At 40.5% G+C, this 20524-nt stretch overlaps 1 protein-coding gene across 1 annotated transcript in view; it reads left to right on the top strand.

Annotated features, from left to right (window-relative positions):
• Nucleotides 1–4032: 4032 nt before the first annotated feature.
• The window catches only part of LOC126175143 (late secretory pathway protein AVL9 homolog), a 101963-nt gene continuing 85471 nt past the window's right edge, over nt 4033–20524 (top strand). Inside the window, exons 1-2 of the mRNA XM_049921703.1 lie at nt 4033–4167; nt 15883–16089. Of these exons, the coding sequence (XP_049777660.1) occupies nt 4078–4167; nt 15883–16089 (297 nt within the window). The 5' untranslated portion in view covers nt 4033–4077. The remainder of the gene's footprint in view (nt 4168–15882; nt 16090–20524) is intronic.

Genomic DNA, 20524 nt, shown 5'->3' with positions numbered 1-20524 from the left:
GATGCAGTACCTGCCTCAGTGTCGATGGATGGCACATACTGACTGTTGGTGCATACTGTACTGCATGTCTCACCAAAACCACAGGTTAGTTGGTTGTACGTTCCATTGATCAATCACACAGTACGGTAGCCGCTATGATGTGGTACATGTCAAGTGCACAAGAACAACACCTATGAAACAAGATTTTTTAAATATATATATACATATATACAGTACCACATTAAAGATTAATGTTAATTATTTACCCCAGTCCCTTAAATGGCACACCATGCATATACTATATTTATAGATATATTTATTCATATTCAAGAATTCATCTATGGTATAGAAGGAGTTGTCGAGGAGATATGGTTTCAATTTACTTTTGAACCTATTGCTACTGTGTGCAGACATTTTATTTCATCTGGTAATTTGTAAAAAGTTTTTATACCAGCATATTTTACCCGTTTTTGTGCCAAAGATAGGTTGAGTGAAGAATAGTGTAAGTCATTCTTTTTCCTGGTATTATAATCATGAATGTCACTGTTGTTTTCAAACTGGTCCATGTTGTTGACAACAAATTTCATTAGTGAGTAAATGTACTGTGAGGCTGTTGTAAGAATTCCCAATCTTTGAAAAAGATGCCTACAAGATGTACAACTATGAACCACATACATTATTCTAACTACTTTCTTTTGAGCAGTGAATACTTTTTGTCTAAGTGTTGAGTTACCGAAAATATTATTCTGTATGACATCAGAAAGTGAAAGTATGCAAAGTATGTTAGCTTAATAATTTCTGTATCCTCAAAATTGGTAGTTACTCTGATTGCAAAAGTTGCTGAACCTAGTCACATTAGAAGATCCAAAATATGAATTTTCCATTTAATATTCTCATCTAAATGTACACCCAAAAAGTTAGTATGCTCTACCCTGATTACTGACTCCTGTTGATGTGTTATAGTTATTGAAAGAACCGTACTTTTTGCAGCATAAAATTGAATGTACTATGTTTTTCAAAGTTTAAAGCAAGCCCATTTGCAGAAAATCAGTTGATGGCTTTTCCAAAGACCTTATTTGTATCATTTTCAATTGGAGTTTCTTTTGTTTCAGATAAGAAGGGAGGTTGTTCACCTTTATCAAGGACAGAAGGGGACCCACCCTCTGGAACACATAATGTAATTTCACCCCAGTTAGATGAAGAGGCAGACTTATTTGAGTCACTTGACCCACATAAAGAAACTTTTTGTTTCCTGTTCTGCAGGTATAACTTAAATGGATCATATGCTATTCCATTTATGCCATAGAATTGTAATTTCTGTAACATAATGTCATGGTTCACACAATCAAATGCTTTGGACAAGACACAGAAAATTGCTGTTGATGACGTTTTACTATTTAAACACTCTATTATCTGGACAGTGAAATTGTATATTGCTGTCTCAATGGAACAGCAGTTCTGAAATCCGAACTGTGATTTCCTAAGTATCCCATTACTGTTGAGATGTCTAACCACTCTTGAGTACTTTCTCTAAGATTTTTGAAAATGCTGTAAGCAAGAATACTGGCCGATAATTATTGACATTTTTGGTGTCCTCCTTTTTGTAGAGAGGCCTGACAATGACATATTTTAACCTATCTGGGAAAATACCTTGAGTTAGTGATGCATTACTCATACAGTTTTCTTTTTCTTTCTGAAGTCACTTTAATACTGAAATACCTGTAGTGCAGTGAACTTTTATAACAGTGTGTATGTAGCCATTATATGTGCCCCTTCTGTTCCCATCAGGGCTGTTGATAAAATGTCGATATATCGATATTTTTCAACAAACATATCGATACATGTTGGTGAGATTCGTACCCTCAATATATCGATATCAAAAGGGCAATATCGAGTGCCGATATTTTTATTTTATCCTATAATTTCCTCACAATCTTCAGTTAATATTTGAAGTTCTCCTTTTGAAAATGTAGTAGGACTTAATTTTACTTTCAGTATGTGAAGGAGTCTTCCTACTTTTTGAGCTTTAGTAATGTCCAATGTTTTTCTTTGACTGTATGAAGCAAGTGTCTGTGGCACGAAAGAAGAAGTCCAATTGCACTAGTTTTTAACGCAACTAGTGTGCTGTTTCTTCACATCAGCATTCTTCAAAAACAATTCCTGTAAGTGATGAACAAAAATCTAAATGACAAGATTGCAGTGTGCTGAGGCATGTGAGGGGAAATGCTGATGTAAATGGTACTTGGAGCTACCAACAGAAATTGCAAAGTTTAGCTTCATCTCGGAATTTAGACACTACAACTGCTAGGTCACTGGAGTTGGTAGAAGTTTAAAAACAAGGAAATCGACGTGAAGTGTTCCGGACAAATCCGATGTGTGACGAAACCGAACGACAGACCCATCGGACACCATTGTGCCACTTACATGCAGTTACCATTGTTAACAAAACGGTTATCGCAAAGTATGGAGGTGCATCATTTTCCTTTCAGTTCTTGCTCTTAGGGGGATAGGCAGGCTGCTAGCTTGTTGATTTACAGAATATATAATAATAAATCAACACTTAAATATACTGCTCTAAAACCGGCAGTATATCTACTACGTGCAGCCGATATTTTTATAGGCAGATATGTCGATACATGTACTGTAGATACTTTCGTTCGACATATTGAGAGCTGGTAATGATATATTTTAAATATTGCTGTATCGGATTCACGACATTTTTAAAACTAGCAACAGTCCTAGTTCCCACTCAGCAAGTGTGATGTGTAAACAAATTGGTGTCAGTCATGACACAGTTCACAAAATTATCACCACATCAGGCCTACTGTCTCCATGCATCATTTCAAACCCACCTGGAGATACACCCAGCACAGGCGCTCAGACAGAAGACAACATGCAAGAAGAGAATGATAACAAAAAATGGTTCAAATGGCTCTGAGCACTATGGGACTTAACATCTCAGGTCATCAGTCCCCTAGAACTTAGAACTACTTAAACCTAACTAACCTAAGGACATCACATACATCCATGCCCAGGCAGGATTCGAACCTGCGACTGTAGTGGTCGCGCGGTTCCAGACTGTAGCGCCTAGAACCGCTCGGCCACCAGAGGCCGGCAGAATTATTACAGACCAGCAGTCTTGCTATGACCATATCCGACGTTCTCCCCAATCCCTTCGTCAATATCAGTCGGTATGACCTGGATTAAACACGGGACAGGGAGTGGGGGAGGAGCACCATAGCATCGCTTCTTCTGCCGAGAAATAGTACAGTCGTGTCCTGCCTTGCAGCCAGTCATAGCATGGCTGATTATGCTTAAGTGCATGAAGAACACGCAGCCGGCTGGGTCCTATGTTGGCCTCCTCCTGTCAGCGATTCTCACTGTAAAGGAGGTGGGGAGTCCTCTGTGGGGACCTCATCATCGATTATATCACACAGAGCAAGAAAGATCATCCAAGGGTATGTGTGACCAGTTATTTTTGTCGGTGTTATGTAAAGGAGATGAGCTCATTCTGTTGTATACATGATCAATGAATAAAGACACACGTTCCCCTGCGGACCTGTATAGTATTGGAGTGATAGATTTTCCCACATGTAACGAACATACAGAAGACGAATCACACAATTTTATGATGTTTTAAGTATGCACTTCGACAAAATAAACTTGAAAAACCTTGCAAAAATGCGGATTCCCTCGCCAACACTTGAAATTAACTGTTTAATAGATCATTATCTGCAAAAAGCAGATATAAATATGGCATATCAAACACTGTCATTTGTAATTGTATAGCTATATGTATAAAATAGCTGTATAATTAAATTATAACTGACCTGTAATGACTGTAATGTTCCCAGAAAAGTAATTAGTAAAATAAAAAGCTTTTATTGGCACTCGAGTGATTACAGGAATCTGAATGAGTCCACAAGTAATTTTGTTGACGCCTCTCTTATGGCGTTACTTTTGTTGCATATGGAACTTCAAACCACAATTTACTCTCACGTATACCAACCTACGTTAGCTTTTTTCATTCAATGTTGGCAGTTGTGTAATCAATTGTGGCTTCTACACTCGAATGAAATGTCAGACGAAGTGGTGTAGATGGCAACAGAGACAAATAATATGAAAGAAGTTACAGGACCGATATTGCATGTTATAGTTGTTGGATTTCATCACAAGAAAGGATGCCAGGTACAGCTACAAAGTGTTAAATGTCATGCGATGAGTGGTGAAATCGAAAACAAGCATTGGCGCCGTTGTCGTACTGTTTGTGTTGTGCGTTTATTGAAATTGAATATGTTGGCAGGTAATATTTAAAAAAAGTCAGTTGTGATGTACAATGCCAACTAAATCCTCGATGATCATAGTGCCAAGTTCTACGACGTGTGAATCAGCTGCCGTTCTGGATCACCACTGAAATCTTCCGTAATTCGCTTCGTTAGCTATATGCATAACAACTGGATTGCTTCCACCGTACAAAGATGCAAATAGAACAGATTGGCTCTTCAAGCATTTTTAAACTGAACACGCGCGATACGCTCTTACTGCGTAGGTTCTTCCATTTATCCATGTTTTTGGCGACAAGAGCCTGCACTCGTTTCTTGTTTTATTCTGTATCTGTGCACAAGAGGTAAAATTTTGAGGGGGAACGACAAACATTTATGAATGTATTTTAACATATTGTGGTGAATGGCAAGATCTATTTCGTTCCCCATACTTATTTTATTGAACCTTGTCCTTTGTGTCTGATGTTTTACTTGTTGATAGAATCTTAAACCATTATTATTATGATTTGCGTGCTATAGGAGGAGGTTAACGCTCGCTCAAGGTAGCTGTGGTGTGCAACTAAGAGGTACATGCAGGGAGTGAGGAACAATCCTACCAGCAGGAAGGCTAATGAAATTTTTTTGTATGTGGTGAACAATCAGCTGTTAACTATTTAAAGAAAGTTTTGTTGACAAAAACCAACCGCAGCTAAGGTGAATCACTTGATATTGCTACCACATTAGACGAAAAGCAATCATTCTGTGGCACAGAAACTATCACCATGGCAATCCCTGTCCATAGAACTCCAGGACATAATTCATTCAATCACAGGAAATGTTCCAAAAATCCCACAATAAAGCAAAGCCTCCAGGAATGTGGAAAGTGTCAAATTATGTTTTGCCAGATGAAGCAGCCACTGCAGGCAATTTCTCTAAAGTATATTAACAAATAATTATAGCTAGTGCTAATCTCACACTTATAATTAAGCACTTATTTCTAGATTATTTCATTAATAAATGACTATGTTCATTAATGTAACATAAATGATTAGTGTGAAATGGAGATTAAAACTGCAGCTGAGTTTTGTGAGAGGAGGAGCAGCAGTGATTTCTATTTCTCCTTTGAAATGTTTAACTGCTATGTCTCCTTCTCCCCCCTCCTCCTTTGCACTACTGAGCTCCTGTTCTTTTTTTCTTTTTAACTAGATAGGATGAAGGATGTAGCATGAGAGAGAGAGAGAGAGAGAGAGAGAGAGAGAGAGAGAGAGAGAGGTGGATGCAGAATGTGTTGTCCGTATATTTTCATTATCAAAACATCAGGATGCTTATAGGAGTATAGGACGTTTTGGATAGGTATATTCTTGTAATTAACATCTTCAAATATAAATACAAATACTTAATATTGGACCATAGTAGGGAAAATAGGCGTTTTCGGTGGGGAATCTCTTTGGTCTCGTGCCAGTCATCTGTGACACAGTGTGGGGTTCTCATGACAGAACTTGGGAACCTGTTTCAGTTTATGAGCATAACAATTAGAACTGTACGTAGCCACTCCCTTCACTTGTTTCACTTACTTAATAAGTAAAGGTTCACTATTTTTGGTGTTGCACCCGACCCTCTAGGAGCTTCTACTCTTCTATCTGTGCACCTTTTTTACGTAGCTGCTGCTACTAGATGAATTGATTAATATTAACTTCATTTCATTTTTATTGCTACATGCACTATTAACACTTGTTTGCACTCCTGTTTCTTCTGCTAGACACATACTCCGTGAGCCATCGTATGGTGTGTTGTGGAGGGTACCCTGTACCTCTGCCAGTCTTTCCTTTCCTATTCCACTTGCAAATAAAGCAAGGAAAAGACAACCCTCCATATGAGCTCTGATTTCTCATGGTCCTTAGGCAAAATTTATGTTGGTGGCAATAGAATTGTTCTGCAGCCAACTGCAATTGCCAGTTCTCTAAATTTTCTCAGTGGTGACAAAAAGAATGTCCTCTAGGGATTCCCATTGGAGTTCCCAAAAGCATCTCCATAACACTTAAATGTTCATAACCATAGTCGCTACGATGAAATCATGGTCACTAATCCTCATCTCTATACTTACGCCATCGCTAAGATCCAGCCTGTTTGTGGCTGCAAGGTCTAAGATATTTTCATTCCATGTGGACTGTCAAACCAGCTACTCAAGGCAGTTTTCAGAAAATGTGTTTGAAATGCTTCGCAAGACTGCCTGTATCTCTGCAGTGAATCCATAGACGTCCCAGTTTATGCTAAAATGCTAGTCGCCTCCAACTAGTGTTCCATGATGTGGGTATTTGTGCTTTACTGAGCGTAGACTTTCATTAAATAACTCGAGAACTGTTACAGCAAAATCAGGTGGTTGGTAAAAACATCCAACACTTAACTTGTTTTCATCTAGACACGACCAGGAAACTTTAATGTCTCTCATTCAATTTCAGCGTCAATAGAGAGAATATATTTGTCAGCTGCAACATTCTCCCTCCTATGACGTCTAATCTGTCTTTCCGATACATGTTCCATGACTCTAAATATCTCGGAGCATTCTACTTTGGGTTTCAGCCAGCTCTCAGTCCCAAGAATAATTTGAACTTTTGAGAACCATGTTACAAAAACTTCGAGAAGTTACTAATAAAATTTTGACAGTTGAAGTGCCTGTATTCTGAATGCAGTCTGATTTTGCTGTCTGCGTATTGACTGACGAGTGTTCATCAGAGCACTTGAAACTGCCGCAGGGGAAAAAAAAAAAGCACACCCTGTATACTCCACAAGCACTCTCTACCCTAGCAGCCACTTCCTTTGTGTAGTGTACCACTGACCTATCAAGGGGAATCCCACAATTCCCCATGCAGTAACACCGGTCCATAAATCTACAGCCGAAACTGTCATGGAGTTGTTGACGAAGCCTTTGGTTGAGACCCGTGTCTTGGCTCCAAACCAAAGGACCTTGATCACCTCTGGCAACAATGCTGCAAATCACGAGCTGTGCTCATTGGTGCTGACTTGAGCCACAACTTGCAGATGACTAAACCACGCATGCTCGATAGTTGCAGGCAAGGCAGCCTCCACGTCTTGGTGAGACCGCATTGCAGACATACTGTGTATGCACATTGTCATTCTTTCTAGCACTGAATTGTATCTTTCTAAGGGGCTCCTTAACACCTAATGTTGGAGCTCCTGATAGCCAGCAAACCCCTGCCCATGTATACCTGCTTGGACCGTGCTGAAGGAATGGCCACCTGCTACCTCAAAGGGTGAATAGATGAGCCCAGATGGCCAGCATCCACAGTGTACTGTCCTCAAGTGACCTGAACACATTACCACCCGCCACTCACCATGCTGTGAGGGCTCATCCACCACATTGGTTGTTACGCTGGTAGGTGCTTCGGCAGCAGAGCCCATGGGCAAAATGAGCGACACCTGAGGTGTCCCATGTGACACGCCAGATTCTCCACCACTGCTACACCCTGAGGCAGCAACCTGAATGTGGCTGACCGTAGCTAAAAGTGCATTCAGCTATTCATGAACTGCAGCCATCTTCTCCTGTGGCTGCACACAGCAGGCACACATCCTATCGTTTTTAGCAAGATTAGCTGGAGGAGTAAACTATAAAAGCAGACTGAAAACTAGATATATGGCTTGCTATCCGCCTGATGTCACACCAATGCTTGCTGGTTCTTTAATGAGCTGTGTAGCTGGCTATTCAAAAGAAATGAAAACTGCACTATGGACTGCCTGGATTTACACTCACCAGACCAGAAAATTAAACCTCTTAAGTAGAAATACGTGCACAAAATTTAAGAAATATGATACTTGTAAAACACAGGAAGAGCTAAATACATAAACTGCTGCTCTGAAGATGTCGGCGAACGAAAACAGAGGGCCTGACTAACTGCTGACTAGAAATGAATGGATGCTTGTCTTCAAAAGCAACTACTGTGCTACAAACTTAATGATTTTACACTTACAGTTACAAAATGAGAGATTGAAGCTGTTAAATAGAAAGTCACACATGATTTAAGAAATATACTACAAGAAAAACACAGGAAAAGCTAAATATGGAACTTGCTGTTGTGGAGATGTGTAACAGGCGACATCTGGGGGGCTGACTGTAGTTTATTTCACATTTCTTCTCCCTCTTTGTCTTTTTTTCACCATATGTACATGTTATTTGTTGGGTTTCTTGATCTTGTAGGGAATGTTTAATGTAGTGGAATGTATCAGTTTGTTGTCTGTTGCTGTAGTGGCTATGTTAGTGTTGTGTTTTGTTGTGTTGTGTTGTGTACCCATTCCGTAGCTGTTTTTCCACTGTTCTTCATTGTAGAGGCTGAGCAAGATGACACAGTAATCAGCACACTGGACTTGCTTACTGGAGGATGATGGTTCAAATCTGTCTCTGACCATCCAGATTTGATTTGGTTTTCCATGATTCCCCCACATTGCTCCAGGCAAATAACAGGATGGTTCCTTTGAAAGGGCAAGGACATATTCCCAACCCAGTCCTTGAAACAATCCAAGCTTATGCTCCATCCTTAATGACCTCAGTGTTGATGACATGTTTAATCCCTAATGTTTTCCTATCTGTAGAATTGTTCAAGATGCAAGCTACTAATATTTGGCACACTGGACTTGCATTCTGGAGGACAACAGTTCAAACCAGTGTCCGACCATCCTGATTTAGGTTTTCTGTGATTCCCCTAAATTGGCTAAGGCAAATTCCGGCATGGCCCTTTGAAAGGGCATGGCCGATTTACTTCCCCATCACTCCCTAATCCAATCTGACTGATGACCTCGCTGTTTGGTCCCCTCCACCCAAATCAACCAACTAACCAATCAGTCAGTCATTCATCTCTTCTTCATTCTTTCAATTTGCGTGATATACATTTTATTTTTTAATTTTTATACTATTTATGACTTAACTGTATCACATCCCACCAGACTCAACAGTTCTGTTAGACGTGATTGGCACCCAAGAACATATTTTTTCCTTCTTTTAGCCAATTACAAAAATCTGTCGTTCAGATCTTCACTGCATCTGGATTTTTGTCTTTTATCTTCCGGTTGCATTCTTTCAACAATTATATCAAAGTTGCATATGCTGAAACTCTTCATCCCAAAAATGTTTATTCAGCCTATTAATAACTAGTAATATTGCTCTGTTTCTGCATATTCTGGTCCATTGTTCATCTGACAAAATATGAATGCCAGAGAGGTCTGAGCACAGAACTGACCTTACGTTATCTTTCATTTCAGATGAGCCATAGTTCCTTTATGGTTCTGAGAATGAAAACATGGTCAAAATAGGCAATATAGTGTTTGACAGTGGTCATTATGCCCTATTTCATGTCCTAATTATTGGGTTTTCTTTCCAGTGTTGAATCAGATGTATCCAGAAATTTCCCAAGTCTTGTCCACTCATTTGTTTATGTTCTTTGTCTCGTCTCTTTTTCTTCAGTCAGTTGTACTCACTGAAGCTTTGTTGTTCGTGTACCACAGCGAGGTGTCTGGAACTGTTTATGGGTTTCTGGTTCCTGTTTCCTTTGTGGAGAAATGTCTTCTTTCTAGTATCTATTCTAGTGCTCTGCCACTCCTGTATAGTGATTTTTGTGTTGGGACCTATCAGTTCTCAGTCTGTGTGCATGGTAGAGCTATTTACCCACCTATCTTGCACTGTGATGCACTTTCTCATATTATAGAATTTCTTCAGTTTCTCTCTCTCTCTCTCTCTCTCTCTCTCTCTCTCTCTCCCTCTCCCTCCCTCTTTTGTGCAGCAAGTCCAGACTTCTTCTAGATGATCCCTCTCCACCATCTCACCCTTCTGATCAAAAATTAGTTCAGTCGTGTCTTCATGATCCCTATGGGACACATTTTTAGATTCAAAACTCAAAGTTGGCTCTAAAAACTATCTAAGTGGGTTTACATGGGGCGGTTTGCATCTGTCTTAAAGGGTCTGCCAGTTCAGTTTCTTCAATATCTCTGTGACACTCTTCCAAGCACCAAACCAAACTGTCAGTATTTGTGCCAGCCTTCTTTGTAGCTGTTCAGTATCCCCCGTTAGTACTATCTGGTATGGGTCCCACACTTGAGCAGTTTTCTAGGATGTATCTCATGAGTCTCTTGCATGCAGTCTCTTCCGTAGATTTATTGCATTTCCCTAGTATTCTAACAATAAACTGAAGTCTGCTTTACTCAGCACCAAGCACATGTGATCAATGTATTTCATATCCCTACAAATTATTACGCCGAGCCATGGATTGACTGATTTCAGTTGTGATTCATTGAAGTTATAGCAAGAGGATACGACTTTTTTGTTTTGTGAAGTGCACAGTTTTAAATGTCTGAACATTTAAATCAAGTTGCTAATATTTGCACCACTTTCAAATCTTATCAAGGTCTGACTGAATACAGACAGTATTTCATTATAGACAACTGCATCATCTGTAAATAGTCTGAGGTTACTAATAATATTGTCTGCAAGGTCATATATCTACATCTACATCCATACTCCGCAAGCCACCTGACGGTGTGTGGCGGAAGGTTGCATATATATGCAACATGAAGAGCAAGGGACCCAATACACTTCTCCTGGACACATCTGTCAATGACACTCTAGCCAAGCTAACTAGTTGCATCCTCTCTTCCATAAAATCCTCAATCCAGTCACAAATTTTGCTTGATACTCCATACAACTGCACGTTTGATAATAAGCGTACGTGTGATACTAGGTTAAATGCTTTTTACAACTGAGAAATACTATATCTACGTGACTGACTTCATAGACTGCTTTCAGTACAACGTGTGAGAAAAGTGAGAGATGGGTTTCACGTGATTGATGTTTTTGGAATCCATGCTGGATGACATGCAGGAGGTCATTCTGTTCAATATACCTCATTATGTTTGACCTCAGAATATGTTCTAAGGTTCTACAGCAAATGAATGTAGGTATGGTAGGTATGTAGATCACTTTTGCTATCCTTCATTTAGTAGGTGTGACTTGTGCTTTCTTCCAACTTCTGGGCATGATTTTTTGTTAGAGGACTCTATGGTAGATTATAGTTCAAAATAGGGGCCAACTTGGTCACAAATTTAGTGTAGGATCTGACAGGAATTCCGTCGAGCCCTGCAGCTGTGATCAGTTTTAACTGTTTCATCTGTCCCTCATTGCCACTGCCACTAATATATATATCTTGAGTAATAATTACTTGGCTACCCTTTAAATAAAATATTTGATGAGTGGTATTTGATGAGCGGTTGTTGCCTCATGCTTTCTCTGAAAGTTTAGACAACTTGAGATTATTTGAACTTATGCTGATCTTATCTCCTTAATTTCCTATCCATTTGCAATTTCTTCAGTCCTAGTCTTAATTGTGGTTCACTGAAGGTGTTTTGTAGGTTAGAATATGGTATCTAAATCTCTACCTTGCTACTGTATAATCTATTTGAAACCTTGAAGCACCTCCAAGTCTCCTTGTGTGTACAATCTACTCATGTGATTTTTAATTGAAATGTTAATTGTACTCTGAAAAATCCAACCAGGTTGATTGCTCTTTCATTCCTTTCTTCTGGTACATGTTATCTATTTTTCTTATCTCATTATTGAGTTCCAGTTGTCATCACAGTTAATTTTTTTCTATCTTAGTGTACTCAATAATTTCTTATATTTTGTCCCTTTCTTCTCTCTCATCATCGTCTGCAAAGCTAGTTGCCAGGTATGTGTGTACTAAGTTGGTGTCTTATGGATTTGTATCTATCTTGGCTATGAAAACACATTCACTACACTATTGGTAGTAGCTCACCTACATTCTTATTGCCATGTTCATTAATAGACATACCCTTGCATTATCCCTGGTCGAGTGTGTGTTGATAACCTTGTACTCACCTCGTGGGAATGCTGTTCTTGCTGCTTCTGCACTTCACTATTTCCTGCTGTTTCGAACAACCACTTTACTAATTTGCTTTCCAAATTCTCCAACCTATATTTGTAAGAGCTCTAGAATTCCACACACTAACCTGTAGGAAGCAGGTTTTTTTTGTGATAACACTATACTTTGAGTAATCTCTAGCTGGAGATCCAAATGGGAGACTTTTACCCCTGGAATATTTTACCCAAGAGGATACCATAATTATTTGTGAAACCTCGACTTCCTGCACCTGTCTGGAGAAGCAGCATTCTCCCTGCCATCCACCAGTGACTTTGGCTCCCTTTCAGGAATCCTTTCCCCCTGAAATCTACAGAACATTGACTCGACATCAGCCAGTGGCTGAGGAAGCTGCGGACTGTAGTTCCCAGGACTACCCTCTCCTCTTCAGTTCTTTTGCCCATAGTGGATAAGCCCTCACAAGATTCTCGACCACCAAAAGTAATGAAAGGATAAAAAAAAAAAAAGAAGAAATTTCAGGAGAAGGCTACTCAGTTGAACACAGAGGCTCCATACTCCTCCACACCATAAGACTCTGAACTGGTGTTTTTTGATGTCCTTCCATCTTCCCCCCCCCCCCCCTCCCCCCTCCCACCTGGTGACAGATGGTGATCATGGGGCATGGCCTTTCTTGGCTGCTTTACACCTAATCAGGACACCCTTAATGTGATAGTTCACTGAAACTGCAATGGTTATTGCTGTCATCTGTCAGAACAACTAATTTCCTCCTGTTCTGTGATCTGTGTTGATCTCCCAGAAACACAATTCACTGATGACCGTTCATCGACTCTTCGATGTTACCTTACATTCTGTTGGAACTGTACTGACTTCTAGAGAGCGTCTGGTGGTCTCTCTGCAATGGTTTGCACAGATGTCGTCAGTGAGGGAATTCCTGTCTGCACCACATTGGAAGCAATAGCAGTTTGAGTTCAAATGAGCCCAGTGACCATCATTTGTAACATTTATTTATCCGCAGGCACGGCACTTTCTCCATACGTTGAGGTTGCTGCCTGAATTCGAAAACTCTACCTCCCTTTCTCCTAGTTAAGAATTTCAGTGCACATCACCCACTGTGGGGAAGTACCATGTCATCTGGCAGCGGCCTTCGGATCATCCATCTTCTTTCCAATTTTGATCTCTCTCTCCTCAATGACGGTACTCCCATCCACTTCTGTGCAGCTCGTGGTGCCTTTCTGCTATTGACCTGATGATTTGTTCCCTCAGTCTCATGGCTTCGTAGCAATGGTTGCCACACGATGATGTTTATGGCAGTGATGAACCAATTCCCGTGTCAGGTTCTTAGAAACCCCAGCTGGCAGTTATATTCCTCTGCTGTCATCTTGGCCACATCTCAGTCAGGCCTGCATGGATGAGATTTTGAGAGATATCTTCAGTGAAATCATCCATGCCACTGTAGCTGTTATTCCCCTTGCTACAGACCAGACCCCTTCCAGTGCAAGCAGTGCTGTGGTGAACCACAGTCTTTGCAAGAGCTATTCCGGATCAGCAAAGCATGGTGTTGAATCTCAAGTGCCACTCTTAGGGAGCTCCACACTATTGCTCGGTATCAGATTTGGTGCAGTAAGAGGGAGTGCTGGGAGCACTATTTGACTTTCTCAGGAACATGTGCCCCTTCGTTCCAGGTGTGGGCCGAGCCCCTTAGTCTGCTGGGTCACTGAAGATCAGCAACTGTTCTGGGCCACCTCCTTCAAGGTGGTTCTTCTACCAATAGCTGATTCTCGTTGAAGACTTTGCAACACATTTTGTGACAGCATCAGCATCCTTTGTTATCTGGCCACCTTTCGAATGCATAAAAGAAGAGTTGAAGACTTGTCCTTATCCTTTATCTCCTTTATCCCTGTCATGCAGAATTGTACTATAAACCTTTGGCTGACTGGGTACTGCTTCATCCTCTGAATCATTGCACGATATGACCCCAGGTCCTGATTAGATTCGTAATCAGATGATCAGATTATTTAACATTTGAATGTTAGGCAAAAAATCAATCTATTTGGCATCTTCAACCTTGTTTGTCTGGAAGATGTTTTCCCTTCACCATGATGAGATAGTATCATCGTCCTAAGGGGGGGAAAATCCATTGACAGCTACTGACTTATTAGCCTTAGCAACACGCTCTGCAAACTGCTTGAAACATTGGTAGTCTGACATTTATGCCATTTTTGCAAATAGCAGGGGTTTTTGTCCCTGTATCAGTGTGGTTCCTGGAAGGGATGATCTACAATTGATCCAAATTGTGAACTTCGTTGAAACTCTTTGATTGAGGCTACTCTACTCAACTTCTGTACCGGTCACTGGAATGATCCGAGTATGGCCTCAGAGCCAAGAGGAAAGGCATCATAGTTTTCAGCATGCACCTCAGTCCACATTTGTTTGCACATTGTTCCTTCAGTGGCTGCTGGAACAACCTCTTCAGCATGCTGACTGAAACCTCTGGGTGTACGCACAGAGTGCACAAGCTATTTACCATCCCTTACTGCTGGTGATTTAACAGACCTTCTGGCCTTTTGCGCTTGCTTCCTTCAGACATTGTACACGGCAGGCTTACCAACAGATGAAGTGAGCCATACTGCTCAGTTTTAATTTCAGTGGAAGAGAGCATCTCAGACTAGGTGATTAGAATGATGGGTGCTAATACAATACACTGAGTTCTCTGTGATGCCTCCCCCCCCCCCCCCCCCACGCTCGATGAGTTCATGTACTTCCTGTAATAGAGAAAGTATCCGTGGAAGAACATAGTACTTGAGGTGCCTTTAGCACATCTCTCTCAGTAGCCTACCAACACATCCTTTCCTTGCAGATTCAAGCAGACTGTCAGCAGTCTGGTTGATGTACAACTGCTTACAAATAGAAACTAATTCATTCTGTGTTGGAGAACAATGTTCTCAGTGGTGCTTTGTTGTGGCTGGTGAAATGTTTGCAATACAATAAACAAATAACTTTATAACTTTAATTTAAGCTTTCTGGTTCCCTTTTAATTTCTGACTCTGTTATGCTACAAGGATACAATGCCCCCTTAATAAATGTTCTAGTGATTAACACCCAGTAATTTGATAACCAGTAGAAAACCTGCACTAAAATCTACTTATTCCGTGAAGCTAAACTTTGAGTCTTTCGTTCTGTTGATGTTATGCTTGCTAAGAAACTCATGTGACAAACGTAAAAGTGGCAGAAATGTGACAGATGCTAGTCAGTATGCCCTTGGAAAATTAAATGGAACAGAATATTCAGTTACAATTTGTTCAGAACACACAGTGATACTACAGTAGATGACTTTGTAATATCTGTGTCTGTATTCCTTAGAACAAACAGGTCATTGAGCAGAAAAAATGGAAATCTTGCACTAATTACATGACAGTTAAGGGGTAATCATTTTTCAAATCACACATCGCTGCAGAAATTTTTAGAATGCTCAGCCAGAACCTGTAAATGGTGATTTATTACAAAATATGTATGGCATGACACTCTTGAACTACCAAAATTCTCAGAGATGTGCCTTTATTCATGTAGATAACACTGAGATTCGGGGAACTGTTGACTGAATGAGGATACTACTGCTAAAATGTGTATAAAGCAGAAATGTTGATTTAACTAATGCTGAAGAATGAATTATTTTCAAACACTTCAGCAAAACACATTATTGTTTAGTTCTCTATTTTTAATTATGTGACTTTTTGCATGTTCAGGTCGAGTACTCCTTCCCACCATTGATAGAAGGCTCACCTCCAGACTCTTCCACGTGTCCCCCAGGCTGGAAGTACTTGCCCACTCTGGCACTGCCAGATGGCTCCCACAATTTTGATGAGGACACGGTGTACTTTCATCTCCCCAGTCTCACCAATCCGAAGGAGACTGTCTACGGAATATCCTGCTTCAGGCAGATTCCTGTCGAGGTGAGTATGTGCAGTTGGGAAGCGTTACTAATTGGCTTTTACGTGTATTAAATCTGCTGAGTATCTTCACATGTGGGTCAAGAACAAACCTGTGTAACTGAGAACAAAATGTTGAAAATAGCCAAATATGTAGGATTTAAGTTCAGTTTCAGGACAGCAATACAAAGGTGACAAGTTAATCTTCTTTACTTAGTGCTAGGATGTTTCTTTATACCTAACCTCCTAATCTCAAAGTGAATGTGAAAAGTACTGAATTGTTACATGATTTTTGGTGTCACACGTAATGTTGGCTCACAATTGGAAGGAATATTAGAACAAATTTTTCCAGCAGAACAACACCTAGTAAGACAGTGGTGCTTACAATATTTATAACTTGGGTTTATCTGATTTGAACATGAAACCAATTCTTGCCTAATACGGAAATTAGATTTGTTAGACAGGACTGCCACATCAGGCTGAGAAGGTGTTCCAGCTTGACACATCTAACAGAGTTTTCTTTTAAAAAAAGTGGAATAGTGGAGAAGGTTTATTTAAAATTGGTACTAGTGACACTTGGCTACTACATACAGTTGGACTGATGCACCAACTGGAGGACAAGGGAAGTACATCTACATCTATGTAATTACTCTGCTATTCACAACAGTGTCTGGCAGAGAGTTCAATGAACTACCTTCAAGCTGCCTTTCTATGGTTCCACTCTCGAATGGCGCATGGGAAAAATGAGCACTTAAATTTTTCTGTGCGAGGCCTGATTTCTCTTATTTTATGATGATGATCATTTCTCTCTACATAGGTGTTTTTGCAATTGGAGAAGAAAACTGGTGATTAAAATTTCATGAGAAGATCCCATCGTAATGAAAAAATCCTTTGTTTTAAGTTTTAATGACTGCCACTCCAGTTCACATACCATGTCTGTGGCACTATCTCCCCCTATTTCGAAATAATACAAAACGAGCTGCCCTTCTTTGTACTTTTTCGATGTCATCCGTCAGTCCCACCTGATGCGGATCCCACACCGCACAGCAATACTCCAGAATAGGGTGGACAAGTGTGGTGTAAGCAGCCTCCTTAGTAGACATGGTGCACCTTCTAAGTGTTCTACCAATGGATCGCATTCTTTGGTTTGCTCTACCCACAACATTATCTACGTGATCATTCCAATTTAGTTTATTTGTAATTGTAATCCCTAAGTATTTAGTTGAAATTATAGTCTGAATATTTGTGTGGCTTATCACATAATCGAAATTTAGCTGATTTCTTTTAGTACTCATGTGAATAACTTCACACTCTTCTTTATTCAGGGTCAGTTGTCACTTTTAGCACCATACACATATCTTATGTAAATCATTATGCAATTCGTTTTGGTCATCTGATGACTTCACAAGCATAATTTGCAAACCATGTAAGACAGCTACTCAGATTGTCTTCTATGTTGTTAATATAGATCAGGAAGAATGAGGGCCTATAACACTTCCTTGGGGAATGCCAGATATTACTTCTGTTTTACTCAATGACTTTCCATCTGTTACTACGAACTGTGATCTTTCTGACAGAAAATCACAACTCCGGTCGCACAACTGAGGCGATATTCCATAGACGCGCAGTTTGGTTACAAGACACTTTTGAGAAATGGTGTCAAAAGCCTTCTGGAAATCTAAAAATATGGAATCAGTTTGACATCCCCTGTCGATAGTACTCATTACTTCATGAGTATAAAGAGCTAGTTGTGTTTCACAGTAATGATATTTTCTGAATCCGTGCTGACTATGTTTCAATAAATAGTTTTCTTCGAGGTACTACATAATGTTCGAACACAGTATATGTTCCAAAACTGAAGTGCAAATTGACGTTAGTGCTATAGGCCTGTAATGCAGCGGATTGTTCCTACTTCCCTTATTGGGTATTCGTGTGACTTAAGCAATTTTCCAGTCTTTAGGTATGGATCTCTCTGTGAGTGAGCAGTTGTAAATAATTGCTAAAGATGGAGCTACTGTTTCAGCAAGCTCTGAGATTAATCTGACTGGTATACAAACTGGACTGGAAGCCTTGGATTTATTAAGTGATTTAAGCTGCTTTGCTACACCGAGCATATCTACTTCTATGATTCTCATCTTGGCAGTTGTTCTTGATTGGAATTCGGGAATATTTACTTCATCTTCTTTGATGAAGGAGTTTCAGAAAACCATGGTTAATAACTCTGGGTTTGTGGTAGTGTCATCAGTTACTTCACCGATGTTACCATGCAGTGAAGGTATTGATTGTGTCTTGCCACTGGTGTGCTTTATGTATGACCATATTGAGTTTTTTCTGCCAGATTCCAAGACAGAGTTTTGTTGTGGAAATTATTAGAAGCATATCACATTGAAGTACATGCTGTATTTCGAACTTCTGCATAACTTTTCCAACCTTGGGGTTGCGTCCAAGGGTGACTCACTTAGTTAACTAAAGTAACAGGTCTGACACTGTTTCTGCCAGAGCCTTGACAGAAAGGTGCACATCAAATAGAGAATGGATTTGTAAAATGGGGAATAGCGGCATAAAGATTGTTAAATAATAACTTTCTGTTATGAATTTAGTTTCGGGATACATACTTATATTCCAGAACTACATAAGCTACAGTAACATAAAGGAAATACCAAAGAACATGGTAATAAATATTTTTTAAAACTTACATTTATACTATAAAGTCTTCAAAATGCCCTCTGTCTAGTGCAATACGTATTTGCAGTCACTGAGCAAGGACTTATGGACAAACTGAAGAGATTTCTTCAATATCATTGCCTGTGTTGCAACAGTATCCTATTGTGTCATCAAAACTTGTGCATAGTCTTCATCTTTTATTTTACCCCAGAGAAAAAAAATCCGGTAGTGTCAAATCAGTCAAATGTACAGGCCAGCTAATAACACCATCGATTCCTATTTAGCAATGAGGAAAGAGGCGGATGAGCACTTTCGTACCAACTCGCAAATAGTGAGCTGGGCACTCACCGTAGTGGCACCACAGGCACTTACATACTTCAAGTGGTACTTTCTCTAGGAGACCCAAAAGCCCTTCAATCAGAAATTATGCTATTGTTTTATACATTAAGCTTTCTTCGGTTAGTTAAGAGCCATGTGCACTCTCTACTGTCTCTGATGTTTAACCTTCCTCAACCAGCACAGATCCTTGGTGGCCCAATAATGCAGTATTGTACATTCAGCTTTATTTTGATTTGAATATAGAACCTATTGTCCTGATTATGCACCAGAAGTTAGCGGCAGAATCCTATGCATCTTCTTCAGTTCCCACAAGTTAATCTGCCGATGAAGTAACACATGATGCAGATGAAAGGTGTTTGTACACAAAATGCAAACAAAGCTGTGCTGACTTATTCCAGTTTCTCCGGAACCAACATGTGGGTTGTGAGGAACAGCTCCAGAACATCTGTATCATTATACTCTGTTCATTGCAGGCTGCTCCTTAACTTTTACGTAATATTCCAGTGCCCTTCCAATAAAAACTTTTTTTAACAATTACTGAATTGTCATTTTTGTTGGGCACCATCTGTTGGAATATCTTTGTGTGTACAGCTTAACTGTTCTCTTCATATTTCTTCTTCATTCTCTGTAAAGAGGTCGAATCTGGCTTCTCGTGGATTTGTGAAAGGCATTTGTTTTTTCAAACTGACACCCCCCCACCCCCGTGCGGGTCTGGGGGTTAGAATAGACCCGAGGTATTCCTGCCTGTCGTAAGAGGCAACTAAAAGAAGTCTCTCTCCTTTCAGCCTTTATGTGATGGTAGGGTTTGACCTTCATTTTTCAAAATTTACCTGAAGAGCGAGCCAATTGGGGAAGGGTGCCTTACATGATGCATAGCGTCCATCAGGTGCTGAGACCTCTCGCATCCTTCATTGACATGGGTCTGCACTTCTGATCATTTTCCAGCTGTTGGGCAAGGTCACCCACCTGGGTTCATTTTTGTCCATCCACTGTTCAGTATGTTTTTTGCGCTGTCGGCGATAATGGACTACTTAGCTCGTTTGCGCCTGACATCTAGCACGGTAGCCAGTCCGTTGTGGTGGAGCCACCATGTACCCTGTTGGTTGTAGCCCCCTGACCACACAGGACAACACAGGGATCGCTCTGCTGATGCCTGCACCGTTAACTCCCCACGTATGCCAAACCTATCACCCTGGGGCATCAGGACTCCTGGCAATGGCCAGCCTGCCACCTGCCAGGTGGCCTTTGCTGCAGCTGGGTGGTGTCTGTGGGGAGGGCCCCTGGTCAGAGTGGGTGGCATCAGGGCGGATGACACGCCATGACGTGTAGTACATCATCTCTTGCTGGTGGTCAAACACCAGCAGTCGCTAAGCGGTCAGGGTCTAACTTCAGTGATAAGAAATATGACCCCAATTCACCCCCCCCCCCCCTCCCTTCTTGGCCACACCAGGGGAGG

The sequence above is a fragment of the Schistocerca cancellata genome, chromosome 3, assembly GCF_023864275.1.
Source record: "Schistocerca cancellata isolate TAMUIC-IGC-003103 chromosome 3, iqSchCanc2.1, whole genome shotgun sequence".
Lineage (NCBI taxonomy): Eukaryota > Metazoa > Arthropoda > Insecta > Orthoptera > Acrididae > Schistocerca > Schistocerca cancellata.
Note: the sequence above shows the minus strand (reverse complement) of the source record. Positions and strands in the feature narration are given on the sequence as shown.